This window comes from Sus scrofa, chromosome 6 (assembly GCF_000003025.6).
Source record: "Sus scrofa isolate TJ Tabasco breed Duroc chromosome 6, Sscrofa11.1, whole genome shotgun sequence".
Lineage (NCBI taxonomy): Eukaryota > Metazoa > Chordata > Mammalia > Artiodactyla > Suidae > Sus > Sus scrofa.
Window position 1 is genome coordinate 55,955,802 of NC_010448.4, and position 14,736 is coordinate 55,970,537.

The following is a 14,736-nucleotide window of genomic DNA, read 5'->3' on the forward strand; positions in this document are numbered from 1 at the left end:
CCACAGAGTCCAGATGTGATGCGCCAGAGCACAGCTCCCGGCGCCACACGGGCACCTGCGGACTTCAGCTCCCAGGAGACCTTTCGGAGCAACGGGAAGTGCCAGGTATTTCCTCCAGGCCACCTAGCGGCCAGGTACGCCCCTGCCTCAGGCCCTTCCCTCACCTGGGGCAGTCCCTGCCCACCTGGCCGCCAGACCCGGAAATACACTTGTGCCTGAGACCATGGAAGAGAGCTGGGCATGGGAACCGGAGGCCTGGGGCTCCTCTGGGGGGTGGCCAGCACCCCGGGAGGCCAGCACAGGTGGGGGAGCCGAAGGAAGGGCTGGTCCAACCCCTCCGGTTGGCAGGAGTCTAGGGAGAGGTGGAGAACGGAGCTCTGACTCCGCATCCCTGGGGCAGAAGGCAGAGGGGCTTTGGTTCCTGGGTCTCTGGGGGGAGAAGGGAACCAGAGGTGGGGACTTCTGGGTCCTGGGGAGGAGTATGGAGTCCCAGCGGCTTGGAGGCTTGGAGTCCCGGAGGAGGAGGGAGCTAAGGGCTGGGGGGTCTGGGGAGTGGGAGGGGCCAGGTCACAAACTGAGAGGGAGAAGGAAGCTGAGGACTCCCCTGCCCTGGGCTAGGAGGGGCCTGCGGGTCCACATCTGGGTGCTTTGCAGGGCTGGGTGGTGCGGGGTCTGGGTCTGGGGTGTTAAACTCCTGGATCTGAGGGACGATGGGCCTGGACTAGGTCTCTGGGAAGAAGAGCGACGGGCCTGGACCCTTGGGACTGAGAAGGAGGGGCTGGACCCCTGGGTCCGGGGGAGGAGGGGCTGGGGGCTGGACCCCTGGGTCTGAGGGCGGAGGGGCTGGGGGCTGGCCTCCTGGGCCCTCCCAACTGTCTGTCCCCCTGCCCCAGGCCCTTCGCTGTCCTCTGTGCTCAATGAGCTCCCCAGTGCTGCTACCCTTCGGTACCGAGGCCCTGGGGTCCTGCCCTGGGGGGCCCTGGAGGAGGAGGAGGAGGAGAGGAGCATCCAGGCCTTCACAGAATCTGCGCGGAAGGAACTGCAGGAGCCCCGCCCTTCCCGGGAGCTGCCCTGGCCCATGCAGGCCAGACGGGTACACAGGTGAGGCCCACCTGCCACCTCCCAGCCAGGTGAGGGCCAGCCTCCCACAAGTGCGGGTGGCTCTGTCTCCATCTCACTCTGTCCTTCGGCCTGTCCCTGCCTGGCTGGCTTTCCTTTTCCCCTGTCTGTGTTGGTGCTCCTCCGTCTCCAAGGATTCCGGTCTCCAGGACTGGTTTCTCCTCTCCCAGGTCCTAGGCTCTGGTCTCCTCTCCCTCCAAGCCTGTCTGCCTCTCCCTCCTTTTCTCTGGGTGTCTCAAGTCTGTTAGTGTTTTTGCTCTCTGCCTTTACCCCCTCTCTCTGTCCCTGCCTCCTTCCCTTCAAAGCCCAACACTCGTTTTTTTCTTTCCTTTCTCCCACTACAAAAAGGCGAAGATGCTGCATCTCCTGTTCAATGATTTCTGCACATTTTTCTATGGCAACAGCAGAGCCTTAAAAGCAAGTGGAAAGCCCTTCCAAGGGCCTGTGACTGTTCAGGGAGCCCTTGAAATGGATCCTCCTCGGAGTTCCTGGTGTGGCTCAGTGCGTTAAGAACCCAACTAGGGTCTGTAAGGAAGCAGGTTCAACCTCTGGCCTCTCTCAGTGGGTTAAGAATCCAGCATCACCACAAGCTGCGGTGTAGGATGCAGACGCGGCTCAGATCTGGCGTGGCTGTGGCGTAGGCGTAGGCGGGCAGCTGCAGCTCCGATTTGACCCTTGCCTGGGAACCTCCATATGCGGCAGGTGTGGCCCTAAAAAGACCAAAAAAAAAAAGGGGGGGGAAATTGACACTTGTTTCCTTCTATAATCTTTTTTTTGTTGTTTTTTTGTTTTTCTTGCCATTTCTAGGGCTGCTCCTGCAGCATATGGAGGTCCCCAGGCTAGGGGTCAAATCGGAGCTGTAGCCACCAGCCTACGCCAGAGCCACAGCAACGCAGGATCTGAGCCGCTTCTGCAACCCACACCCCAGCTCTCGGCAACTCCAGATCCTTCACCCACGGAGCAAGGCCAGGGATCGAACCCACAACCTCATGGTTCCCAGTCGGCTTCGTTAACCATTGAACCACGACGGGAATTCCTCCTTCTATAATCTTGACACTGACTCCAGTGTATAAGAAACTTTCCCCACACAAACAACTCTCTGATGTTACCTGGGTTACAGTGATTCAGCGCGATTCTGACACTGTCTACCTGCAGATATAACCTCACTGACATAACAAAGACACCGCTATCCGCTCACCCCTTAGGAAATACGAAGGTTTAGGAGCTGTGTGCCAGAAACAGGAAGAAGAGCAAATATACTCTTCTTTTTTTTCTTTTTCTCTTCCCTCCATCCTCCCCTGCTTTATTTAGGTATAGTTGACACACAGCATCCTGGCAGTTAAAGGTATTCAATGCATTGATTTGATAACACTTATCTATGGCAGAATGATGGCCGCAGGAGTGCCACCTGATATCTCCATCATATCACATAATCACGCTTGCTTTTTTTTTTTTTTTTTTTTTTTTTTTTTTTGTCTTTTTTTGCTATGTCTTGGGCCGCTCCCACAGCATATGGAGGTTCCCAGGCTAGGGGTCCAATCAGAGCTGTAGCCACCGGCCTATGCCAGAGCCACAGCAACACTGGATCCGAGCCGCGTCTGCAATCTACACCACAGCTCACGACAACACCAGATTGTTAACCCACTGAGCAAGGGCAGGGACCGAACCCACAACCTCATGGTTCCTAGTCGGATTCGTTAACCACTGCGCCACGACGGGAACTCCCCACGCTTTCTTTTTTGTGGTGAGAACATTTTTTTCATGTTTAAATGATTTTTACCCATTATAGTTGGTGTACAGTGTTCTGTCAATTTCTCCTGTACAACAAAGTGACCCAGTCACACAGGCATATACATTCTTTTTCTCACATTATCCTCCATCACGCTCCATCCTAAGTGCCCAGATACAGTTCCCAGTGCTACACAGCGGGATCTCATTGCCTATCCACTCCAAATGCAATAGTTTCTATCTACCAACCCCAGATTCCCAGTCCATCCCTCTCCCTCCCCCTCCTCCTTGGCAACCACAAGTCTGTTCTCCAAGTCCATGAGTTTCTTTTCTGTAGAAAGGTTCATTTGTGCCATATATTAAATTCCAGATATAAGTGATATCATATGTATTTGTCTTTCTCTTTCTGACTTACTTCACTTAGTACGAGAGTCTCTAGTTCTGTGTTGCTGCAAGTGGCATTATTTTGTTCTTTTTTATGGCTGAGTAGTATTCCACTCTGTATATATATGTGGTAAGAAAATTTAAGATCTACTCTTGCAACTTTCAAGTATACAGTACAGTATTATGAGCTATAATCACCACACTGTACATTGGAGCCCCAGAATTTATTCATAAATGGAGGTTTGTACCCTTTGACCAGCATCTCCATTTCCCACCCCACCCCCAGGTAACCACCATCCTACCCTCTTTTTCAGGTTTTGTGTTTTTTGTTTTGTTTTGTTTTGTTTTTTTTATGGCTGCACCAGCAGCACTTGGAAGTTCCCAGGCTAGGGGTCGAATCCGAGCTGTAGCTGCTGGCCTACTCCACAGCCAACAGCAACTCGGGATCCAAGCTGCCTCTGTGACCTACACCACAGCTCACGGTAATGCCAGATCCCCAACCCACGGAGCGAGGCCAGGGATTGAAACCGCATCCTCAAGAATACTAGTCAGGTTCTTAATCCACTGAGCCACAATGGGAACTCCCCTTTCTTTCTCTTTCTTTCTTGGCTGCACCTGTGGCATGTGGACGTTCTGGGGCCAGGGATAAAATGTGAGCCACAGCTGCATCCCTCATCAGGCCACCAGGAAACTCATGCATTTTTTTAGATTCCACATATAAGTGATATCAAAAATATGTTTATCGGAGTTCCTGCTGTGGTGCGGTAGGTTAGGGATCGGGCGCTACCTCCTTGGTGTGGGTTCGATCCCCAGCCCAGCACAGGTGGGATCCAGCGTTGCTGCAGCTGTAGTGTAAGTCACAGGTGAGGCTCAGATTCAGTTCCTGACCCCAGGAACTTCTGTATGCCCCAGGTGCAGCCAAAAACAAAAACAAACCCCACAAAAAACATATTATATACATATATCTTATAAGTCAAAATTTCACACCTACTTCTTTATTCTCTGCATCTTTATTTTTGCTTTCATTTTTTATGATGATATTTGCTGACAGCAAAGTGCATGAAACATCATGTGCCGACTTAAAAATTATTCCTCAAGTGAGGGTCCAGGTAAACTCCACTTAGGGGACCCCTCCGCCCCTCCCCGGCAGCCCCCTTCCTCCCCACAGTAACTCCTTCCCAGATTTTTACAGAGAATCACGTCCTTGCTTTTCCTCCTAGTTGGCCACCTGTTCATGCCTCCCTAAAGAGCAGAACTGGTGCTTGAGAGCAAGCATGTGTTTGCTCTGGGCTTTTGCATAAATAGAATCCTTTATTCTGTATTTTCTGCCTCTCTCTGCTTAGCCTTAGTTTTGTTTCTTTTTATTGCTTTGGAGTAGCCCGTGTCAGCAATACGGGCAACCGTTCTTCCTGGTTCAACTATTGAGTTGTTTCTATGTTTGGATGGTTTCCATTTGGGGCTGCTTCTTTTTTTTTTTTTTTTTTTTTGTCTTTCGTCTTTTAATGGCCCTACGCAGGGCATATGGAGGTTCCCAGGCTGGGGGTCGAATTGGAGCTGGAGCTGCCGGCCTTCACTACAGCCCACAGCAACACTGGATCCTTAACCCACTGAGCGAGGCCAGGGATCGAACCTTCGTCCTCATGGATACTTGTCAGATTCGTTTCCACTGAGCCACGAGGGGAACTCCTGGTTCCTTTCATTTCTGTTTCCTTCCCAGACAGAACCTTGCCAGGGACCAAGTGGCTCTTAACTCAGGGTCCAGGGTGGCCCACTGGGCTCTGCTGCTTCGGAGGTCCAAGGAGAAGGTGCGAGAAGGCCTGAAAACCTTGAAGCCCTGGGCGTGGACGCTGAAAAGGATTGGGGGTACGATGGGTTTGGGGCTGGCATCTTGGGGTGAGGCAGGGTCCCTGAGTCTGGAGGAGGGGGGCGGGGCCTGGACCCCTGGGTCTCAGGGAGGAGGGGCTGGGGCTGGACTCCGCCCCCCTCCCTTGCCCGGGGTCTGAGGGAGGAGGGGCCTGGGACCCGACTCAGAAGGGAGCCCGAGGCCTCTCTGCTGCCCCCTTCAGGCCAATTCGGCGCGGGCACCGAGTCCTACTTCTCCCTGCTGCGCTTCCTGCTGCTTCTCAACGTGCTGGCCTCCGTGCTTAAGGCCTGCATGATTCTGCTGCCCACCTGGCTGGAAGGGACCCCGCCTGGTCCCCCTGCCGCTAACGCCTCCTCGCCCTGCGGCTCCTACAACCCCCGCCCCCACGGCCTGGTCACCTTTCCCACCCAGCTCTTCAACTTGCTCTCCGGAGAGGTGCGTGCCTGGATCCCCGGGAGACACCCCTCTGGGCTCCGAAGCCCTCCGTGACCCCTGACCCTGACCGCCCAGCTCCCCGAACCCCAGCCACCTCCACCCGGCCCCACAGTGACCCCCTGCCTGGCCTTTCTCTCCCCAGGGTTTTCTAGAATGGTCTCCACTCTTCTATGGGTTCTACCCACCCCGCCCACACCTGGCCATCACCTACCTGTGCTCCGTCTTTGCCATTGGCCTCCTCTACCTGCTGCTCATCCTGCACCGGTCAGTGACACCCTCACACCCGAACTCCCTGGACATAGCGGGCAGTAGCAGCGGTAGAAGCCCCCTCCCCAAGAATCCTAAGTCTTGCTCTGTGTCCCTTTCTCTCTGTTTGAGTTGAAGTCGAATTTGAAAATACTTTACGGGGTGTTCAGGTCATGGCTCAGTGGAAACAAATCTGACTCGTATCCATGAGGACGCAGGTTCGATCCCTGGCCTCGTTCAGTGGGTTAAGGATCTGGTGTTGCCGTGAGCTGTACTGTAGGTGGCAGATGTGGCTCAGATCCTGCATTGCTGTGGCTGTGGTGTAGACCAGCAGCTGTAGCTCCGAGTCAACCCCTAGCCTGGGAACTTCCACGTGCCACGGGTATGGCCCTAAAAAACAAACAAACCAAGCAACCAAAAAAAAAACCAAAAAACAAAAAACAAATGCCTCCTGAGTGTTCAAGGCCAGGGATAAAGATGGGAAGTTTCTCCTCCCTGTGGCTCAGAGTCTAGCCAGAAAGGTAAGCTATTAAACAAACAAGACAATTAATTACATTGTTTCTGGAAGGCACTGGCCGTTTAAGAAACAAATGGGTGACTCATTCATTCGTGCAACGCATATTTATTGAGCAGATACTGTGTACCGCCCGCCGGGCATTGTTCTAGCCAGTTGGCAAAATAGAACAAACCAGAACCCAATAGAATCTGGTCCAGGTGGAGCCGATGTTTTAACAGAGGAGACAGGTGGCAAGCAGTAAGCTGTAATGAGAGGATTGCCTGGCATGTAACAGGGTGATCGGGACTCTGGGTATAAGCAGAACAGGTAGGGGGATTGACAGTGATACTGGGCCAGGCTGTTGGGAGTTTTTGGTTTTTTGTGTTTTTTTTGGCCACACCCATGACATTCGGGAGTCCCCGGGCCAGGAGTGGAATCTGCTGCGCCAGAGCAGCCACCCAAGCCACTGCAGTCACAATGCTGGATCCTCAACCTGCTGTGCCACAGAATTTTTTTTTTAAGCACCTTTTCATATATGTTGGCTATCTTTATTTCTTCTTTGGAAAACTGTTCATTTCCTTGACTTATGGCGGTTCCCAGGCTAGGGATTGAATCAGAGCTTTGCTGGCCTACACCACAGCCACAGCAATGCCAGATCCTTAACCCACTGAGCGAGGCCTGGGATCGAACCTGTGTCTTCATGGACACTAGTTAGATTCGTTTCCACTGAGCCATGATGGGAACTCCCCTCTGCCCATTTTTTAACTGGGTTGTTGGGAGGTATTTTGGGCTGTTGAGTTCTGTGAGTTCTTTGTATATTTTGGATATTAACCTTTTACGAGGTATGTGATTTACAAGTATTGTCTCTCATTCTGTAGGTCGACGCTTCCTTTTTATTTTTGTATTTTTTGGATTGTTTCTTTTGCTGTGTAGAAGCTTTTTAGTTGGATGTAGTCCTGTCGTCCCATCTATTAATTTTGGCTTCAGTTATTTGTGTGCTTTGGCGTCACATCCAAAAAAGCGTTGCCAAGACCCACGTCAAAGAACTTTTCCTTTGTTGTCTTCTAGGAGTTTTTCAAGTTCAGGTCTTATCCTTAAGCACTGAATCCATTTAGAGTTAATTTTTGTGAGTGGTGTATAGATTGGAGTTGAATTCATTCTTCTGCCTGTGGATATCCAGTTTTCCCAACGCCATTTATTTTTTAGTTTATTTATTTATTTTTTTTGTCTTTTTGCCTTTTCTAGGGCCACTTCCCGTGGTATATGGAGGTTCCCAGGCTAGGGGTCGAATCGGAGCTGTAGCCACTGGCCTCCACTACAGCTCACAGCAACGCCGGATCCTCAACCCACTGAGCAAGGCCAGGGATCGAACCCGCAACCTCATGGTTCCTAATCAGCTTCGTTAACCACTGTGCCACGACAGGAACTCCCCAACGCCATTTATTGAGGAGACTCTTTGCCCCCACTGAGTATGTGAGCATCCCTGTCAACTATTAGTTGACTCTATATAATTTCTCCTTTTAAAAATAAGACACCCATTCAGAAAAATGCACAAACCAAAGGGTTGGTCTTGGTACATTTCCCATTCACACCAAGAAATAGAACACGGTGGCAGTTCTCTGGTGGCTCAGCGGGTTAAGGATCCAGTGTTGTCACTGCGGTGGCTCTGGTGACCGCTGGGGCACAGGTTCAATCTCTGGCTCAGGAACTTATAAATATGGTGGGCATGGCAGAAAGAAAGAAAGAGAAAGAAAGGAAGGAAGAGGAAGAAGAAGGAAAAGAAAAACAGAGTTCCAATTGTGGCGCAGTGGAAATGAATCTGACTAGGATCCATGAGGATGGGGGTTCCACCCCTGACCTCGCTCAGTGGGTTAAAGATACTGCATTGCTGTAAACTGCAGCATAAATTGCAGGGGCATCTTGGATCCGATGTTGCTGTGGCCGTGGTGTAGACCCAGGCTGTAGCTATGATTAGACCCCTTGCTCAGGAACTTCCATATGCCACAGGTGTGGCCATAAAAACAAAAACAAAAAAAACAGAGCATGGGAGTTCCCGTTGTGGCTCAGCAGAAACATATCTGATTAGCATCCATGAGGACACAGGTTCGATCCCTGGCCTTGCTCAGTGGGTTAAGGATCCGGCGTTGCCATGAGCTGTAGTGTAGGTGGCAGACGTGGCTCAGATCTGGCGTTGCCGTGGCTGTGGTATGAGCCAGCGGGAAAAGCTCCAATCCAACCCCTAGCCTGGGAACTTCTATATGCCGCAGGTGTGGTCCAAAAAAAAAAAAAGCAAACAAACAAAAAAAGAGAATGCCTCCCTTTGGGGGTCCCTCTACCTTTGTACATCTTATAGTAAAGTAGGGGAGATAAAATGGGAGACAGAATTTTAGATAGAATCAGACTGTAGCGCTGATTTGACCCCTGGCCTGGGGACCCCTGTATATTGTGGATACAGCCCTGAAAAGCAAAAAAAAAAAAAAAAAAAAAAGGCAATAATAAAATTAAAGGCCATCAACTATACTTCAATTAAGTCTTTAAAAATGAAAACAAAAATTGAAAGGCAGAAAAGAAAAAAAATTAGGAGTTCTCTGGTGACTTAGTGGGTTAAAGATCCAGCACTGTCACTGCTGTGGTATAGGTCTGATCCCTGGACTGAGAACTTCTGCATGCCACAGATGTGGCTATAAAAAAAAAAAAAAAATTAAAAAAAATTAAAGGCCAGGTAGGAAAGATTTTCATCTCTGCAGGCCATGTGGTCTCTGCCTCAACTAGAGTCCACTGTTGGAGGGCAGAAGCAGCTGTGGACTGCAGGAAAACAAGTGAGCCAGGCTGTGTCCCAATGAAACTTCACAAACACAGGATTTGGTCCCTGAGCCATAGCTTTCTGCCTCCTGTGATAGAGAATAATGGGTGGGGCCCCTCCTTAGATGGAATGGTCAGAAAAAAGACTCGTTATGGAGGTGACCTGTAGAGGAAGACTGGAAAAGTGGGAAGGAGTCAGCCAGGTGAGCAGCCAAGACGTGAGCATTGCAGACAGAGGGGCTGCAAGTGCAAAGGCCCTGTGGTGGAAAGAGCTGTGGCGTGTTCTGGGAAATCCAAGGCCAGGAGGAGGAGGAGGAGAAGTACGTGGGGGCACATCAGATGGCCCTGGCCGGCTATGCTGCGAGGTAGCCTAGGATTTAAGAACGAGCAGGGGCTGCGGAATTGGTTTTCAGTGGGAATGCCTGATGGGCATAAAAGGCTCTACTGCCTTGGGAGCCGAGAACGGCCAAGAGGGCACAGGTGGAAGCAGAGAGAGCAGCAGGGAATCCTCTGGATCCACTCAGGAGGTGATGGAGGCTGGCGCCAGGGCGACCAAGGTGGATGTGGAGTCTCTGCTCAGTTTTCTGTTTCTTTCCTTTTGTCTGGTTTTCTGTCCCCTCCCTGGGTCTTTGTCCCCCTCTCCTTTCATCCTTCTGAGTCTTTGTCCTCTTTTCTCTGAATCTCCGCCCACACTTTGGGGGACTCCCTCTCCCCAGGGTCTCTGTTCCCCCCTCTTAGGGTTCTTTCTCTCCCTTTTTTGTGTCTGACCTCCTCTGGCTCCATTTCTGAATCTCTTTCTTGGTCTTTGGCTCCAAAGACTGTATGTGTCTCCCCCAGGTCTCATCTCTCCAAAGGCCCAAGGTCTTAGGGTTCGTTTTCCCTGTTTGCCTCGTGGTGGGGGGGGGTCCCTCTGCTCGCGGCTGTCCTGCCACACCCCGTCTCCTCTGTCTCCCCTCCCTTAGCTCGGTGTCTGGCCTGAAGCAGACGTTGTTGGCTGAGTCAGGGGTCCTGACCAGCTACAGCCACCGGGTGTTCTCTGCCTGGGACTTTGGCCTCAGCGGGGAGGTCCACGTGCGGCTGCGCCAGCGCAACATCCTCTTTGAGTTGCAGGTGCGCTGAGGGATGGGCGCCCGCGAAGAGATGGGACCCGAGGGGGCGGGGTTGAGAGAATGGGCGGGGCCTAGATCGGACCGGGCCTCGGATGGATGCTGAGAGGAGCTTCCTTCTCACGGAAGCGGGCTTTCCGGAGGGGGTGGGGGGAAGGGCTGGAAGGCCACTCTAGGGATGCCTGAGGGTCAAAGGGTACAGGAGAAAGCCGGCATCGGGAAAGAGGAGGGGCCTAAAGTTCCGGGGTTCAAAGTTAAGAGAAGGGTGTGGCCAGAAAGGGGATAAAGTAGAACTGAAACTCCTAGTGCCAGGGATGAGTGCTGGGCGGGGCCCAAGGAGGAGCTCTACCGAGTGTTGGGCGGGGCCTGGTTGCTGGGCGGGGCCTGGAGGGGCGACTGTAGATCCAATTGTCAGCTGGAGGACCCTAGACTTGCTGGGATAAGGATGAGAGACGTTCTTTTTTTTTTTTTGTCTTTTTGCCATTTCCTGGGCCGCTCCCGCGGCATATGGAGGTTCCCAGACTAGGGGTCTAATCGGAGCTGTAGCCGCCGGCCTATGCCAGAGCCACAGCAACGCGGGATCCGAGCCGCATCTGCAACCTACACCACAGTTCATGGCAACGCTGGATCCTTAACCCAGGGAGCAAGGCCAGGGATCGAACCCGAAACCTCATGGTTGCTAGTCGGATTCGTTACCCACTGAGCCACGACGGGAACGCTGAGAGACGTTCTTAAAGGGGCAGTGCTGCATCGGTCCCCTCTGAGTCGCGGCCCTGGACCACTGGACCCCAGGCGGACGTCTCTTCTGGCCTTAGGTGGAGCTGGAGGAAGCAGTGGTGCGGTACCAGGCTGCGGTGCGAACCTTGGGCCAGCAAGCCAGGGTGTGGTTGGTGCGGGTGCTGATCAACCTGGCGGTGTTGGCGCTCCTGGGAGCAGCCTTCTACGGAGTCTACTGGGCCACAAAGGCCACTGTGAACCTGCAGGTGTGGAGGGCCCTGGGGGAGGAAGGGTCCCGGAACCTACATTTCCCAGGGTAGGGGAGACGGAGACCTATGAATCCTGAACCTGAGAGGAGGAGGGTTTGGGGCGAGAGGTTGGGGGGGGGTTACGTTTGGACCTTGGACTTGAGGGTGCGGAAGGATAAAGAGGCTGGGCGAGGGTGTTAAGCCTCCAGGAGCCCAGAGCCTCTTCTCTTGGCCCACCATCCCTCCCAGGATATGCCTCCTGTCCAGAAGATGCCACTGCTAAAGCTTGGGGTCAATTACCTTCCATCCATTTTCATCTCCGTGGTCAACTTCATACTACCAGTGTTGTTCAAGCTCATTGCCCCGCTGGAAGGCTACACCAGGAGCCGCCAGATCGTTTTTATCCTGCTCAGGTTCCAGACTCCTGGGGCGGGCTGGGGATGGTGGTGGGGCTGGTCGAGGAGCATTGGTTCCAGTAGATAAGACACTGAAATCTGTAGTTCGGTCGTGGCTCAGCGGTTAACAAACCCGACCAATATCCATGAGGACTCGGGTTCGATCCCTGGCCTTGCTCAGTGGGTTAAGGATCCAGCATTGCCGAGAGCTGTGGTGTAGGTCACAGAGGCGGCTTGGATCCCGCGTTGCCCTGGCTCTGGCATATGCTGGCAGCAACAGCTCTGGTTGGACCCCTAGCCTGGGAACCTCCATCTGCCGCAGGTGCAGCCCTAAAAAGACAACCAAAGAAGAACCCACGAAAATCCTCAGGTTATAGGATCCAGTGGGATCTGGATTCAAATCCCGACTTTTCCGGTCCATTTCTCCATCTGTGAAATGGGGAAAATTGTGAGCACGTTCCGCACAAGAGGGTCCGGGCTTGTGTGCACTCAGTCAGTGAGGATTCCCTCTCTCTCCCTTCCCTTGCCAGGACTGTGTTTCTCCGCCTGGCCTCCCTGCTGGTCCTGCTCGGCACTCTCTGGAATCAGATCTCTTGCGGGGAGGCTGAGTGCAAAGCCTGTGGCTATAATTACAAAGAACTTCCGGTGAGGCGGTCGGGGTCGGGGTGGGGGACTCCTGGGTCGTTGAAGGAAAGGAGGGGCCTGGTGGTTCCAGACTTCTGGCTTGGGAGGAAAGAGGAGCTTGGGATGCTAGAATACTCTCCCCATCGGGACAGGAATGTTTAAAAAAACCGAAAGATTTCCAGAGAAAGTATTGATGGAGCCTTACATGCTTGCGATTCGGAGATTCCGACGTTTGGGTCTGCAAGTGTCTGGGTCCTGAAGTCTTTCTGACCCGTTTTTCCTTCCTCAGTGCTGGGAGACTCGGCTGGGGCAGGAGATGTACAAATTGCTGCTGTTTGATCTGCTGTCGGGTCTGGCCGTCATGCTGCTCATCCAGTTCCCTCGGAAGTGAGAGTCCCCTGCCGTGGCCCGGGCACCTTGCGGGTCACCCCGCCCCTTCCTAGCCCCGCCCCCGCCAGCCCGCCGTCTGCAGACCCCGCCCCCTTCCCGAGTTTGGTGGTCCCTTCCTTCTGGCTCCGCCTCTACTACCCAGATCGCCTCTACCCCTCAAGCCCCGCCCTCTAGACACACCCCCTCCGGAACCTTGAAAGCTGCCCCCTTCTCAGAATCCATCACTTCCAACTGGTGGGCGGGAAGGTGGAGAGGTGAGGAAACCGGTGGCCCGCCTCAGATTCAGCCCCCCCCCCCCCCCCGCTCCGACCCTCAGGCTGCTCTGTGGCCTCTGTCCGGGGGCGCTGGGTCGTTTCGCGCGGACCCAGGAGTTCCAGGTGCCTGACGAAGTGCTGGGACTCATCTACGCACAGACGGTGGTCTGGGTTGGGAGTTTTTTCTGCCCCTTACTGCCTTTGCTCAACACGGCCAAGTTCCTGCTGCTTTTCTATTTGAAGAAGGTGAGGGGTGGGCAGCACCCTTGGGTCTGATGCGGGAGGTAATGGAGCTGGGGCTCCTGGGTCCTGGCGAAGGAGGGAACTGAGGGATGCGACGCCTGGGTCCTAGCGTGAGGGAACACTAGATCCTGAGAGGACGGATCTGGATGAGGCTCCCGGATGTGGGAGGAGGAGGAGGAGGAGGCCAGGGCACTCCAACTTTCAGGTCTGAGGGAAGAGGGGACCCGGACTACTGTGTCCGATGGTGTTAAAAGAACTGGGACTCCAGGATCCTGACTGAGAAGAGGGGGCCAGGGTTCCCGGTGGAGGAGAGTCTGGGGCTCAGACGCCTGTGTCTCACATTCTCTCCTTCCTGCGCCAGCTCACCCTCTTCTCCACCTGCTCCCCGGCCTCCCGCACATTTCGGGCCTCTACTGTGAATTTCTTTTTCCCCCTGGTGCTTCTCCTGGGTCTGGCCATCTCCGCCGTTCCTGTGCTATATGGCATCTTCGTGTAAGTGTGAGAGGCACCTGCCTCTCTTTCCCTCCCTCTTCCCACTTCCCTCCAAGGTTCTGACTTGTGGCCATCCTGGAGCTCTGCCTGTCTGTCTCTGACTTCAGGATCCCACCTTCTAAGCTGTGTGGTCCATTCCGGGGGCAGTTGTCCATCTGGTCCGAGATCCCTAAGTCTATCGGAAGCCTCCCCGAGACTGCCCAGAATTTTCTCTTCTTCCTGGGGACCCAGGCATTTGCTGTGCCCCTTCTGCTGTTATCCAGGTGAGGGCCCCAGACTCCTGCATCCGGGTTTGAACGTGTGATCTGGGGTCCTACTTCCGAGAACGGAGGGGGCTGGGGGCCCAAACTTCTGGGTCTGCGGGAAGAAGGGAACTGGGATACTAGACTTCTTGAGTCTGAAGGAGGTCCGGGCCCCTGGTTTCTAAAAGAGTCTTACGTCGAAGATACACTAAGCGTGTTTGGGGAGTGGCTTTCATTCCGTCTCCTCTAGCATCCTGATGGCATATACTGTGGCCCTGGCTAACTCATATGGACGCCTCATCTCTGAGCTCAAACGCCAGATAGAGACGGTGAGTCAGGCCGGGTCCTTGGCAAGGGGTCCCGGGGAATCTAGAGATCTGTCTCACCTCCACCTCTCTTTACCCTTTACCCCAGGAGGCACAGAATAAAGTCTTCCTGGCACAGCGCGCTGTGGCACTGAGCTCGGCCAACGGAGCTCTTTGACCTTCCCAGCCTGGTTCAGGGTGACGACGTCTCGCTTTCAGACAGAGACCCACCCCCAGATCCTTTGAAGGTCTCGGCCGCGTCGTTTGGAAAATGAAAGAACTGGAGAACATCCCATGCCTTTCCAGCCCTGGGGGTCGCTGCCTCTCCAGTGAACCCCTTTCTTGTATCAATAAACACAACGGAGGCTGCTGAACGCTTTTTGAAACTTGTGTCCGGAAGCCGGGGGCAAGACTTCAGCGAGACAGAAGCCAATCAAATGCGTTGGCCGGGGAGGGTTGGTGTGGAGGGCATTTCCTCGAGAACACCTGGTGGGCGTGTCAGCCAATCAGCGGCTGCGTTCGGCAGCGTCAGGGCGGGGACACTTGTGATGGACTCGGGATCTTCAGGAGAGGCCGTCGCTGGGCGACCGCACGCGCGATGCTCCGCGATGGGAGGTGGGGGTCTCAGCCAATCAGCCTTTGCTAC

General features: G+C 53.8%; 1 protein-coding gene across 2 annotated transcripts; it reads left to right on the plus strand.

Annotated features, from left to right (window-relative positions):
- On the plus strand, window positions 154–14,464 carry TMC4 (transmembrane channel like 4). Of its 2 annotated transcripts, none has more exons than XR_002344773.1 (15): window positions 154–302; window positions 894–1,101; window positions 4,949–5,094; window positions 5,298–5,530; window positions 5,673–5,794; window positions 10,037–10,184; window positions 10,996–11,163; window positions 11,395–11,558; window positions 12,071–12,185; window positions 12,454–12,551; window positions 12,871–13,054; window positions 13,413–13,543; window positions 13,651–13,806; window positions 13,974–14,114; window positions 14,200–14,269. XR_002344773.1 is itself a non-coding variant. In XM_003127416.5 (15 exons), the coding sequence occupies exons 1-15, from the start codon at window positions 224–226 to the stop codon at window positions 14,266–14,268; spliced, it is 2,100 nt and encodes a 699-aa protein (XP_003127464.3). In that variant the 5' UTR covers window positions 154–223; the 3' UTR covers window positions 14,269–14,464. The 2 variants fall into 2 exon arrangements, 1 of the variants encoding a protein (XP_003127464.3); XM_003127416.5 differs by having other exon boundaries at window positions 14,036–14,114; window positions 14,200–14,464.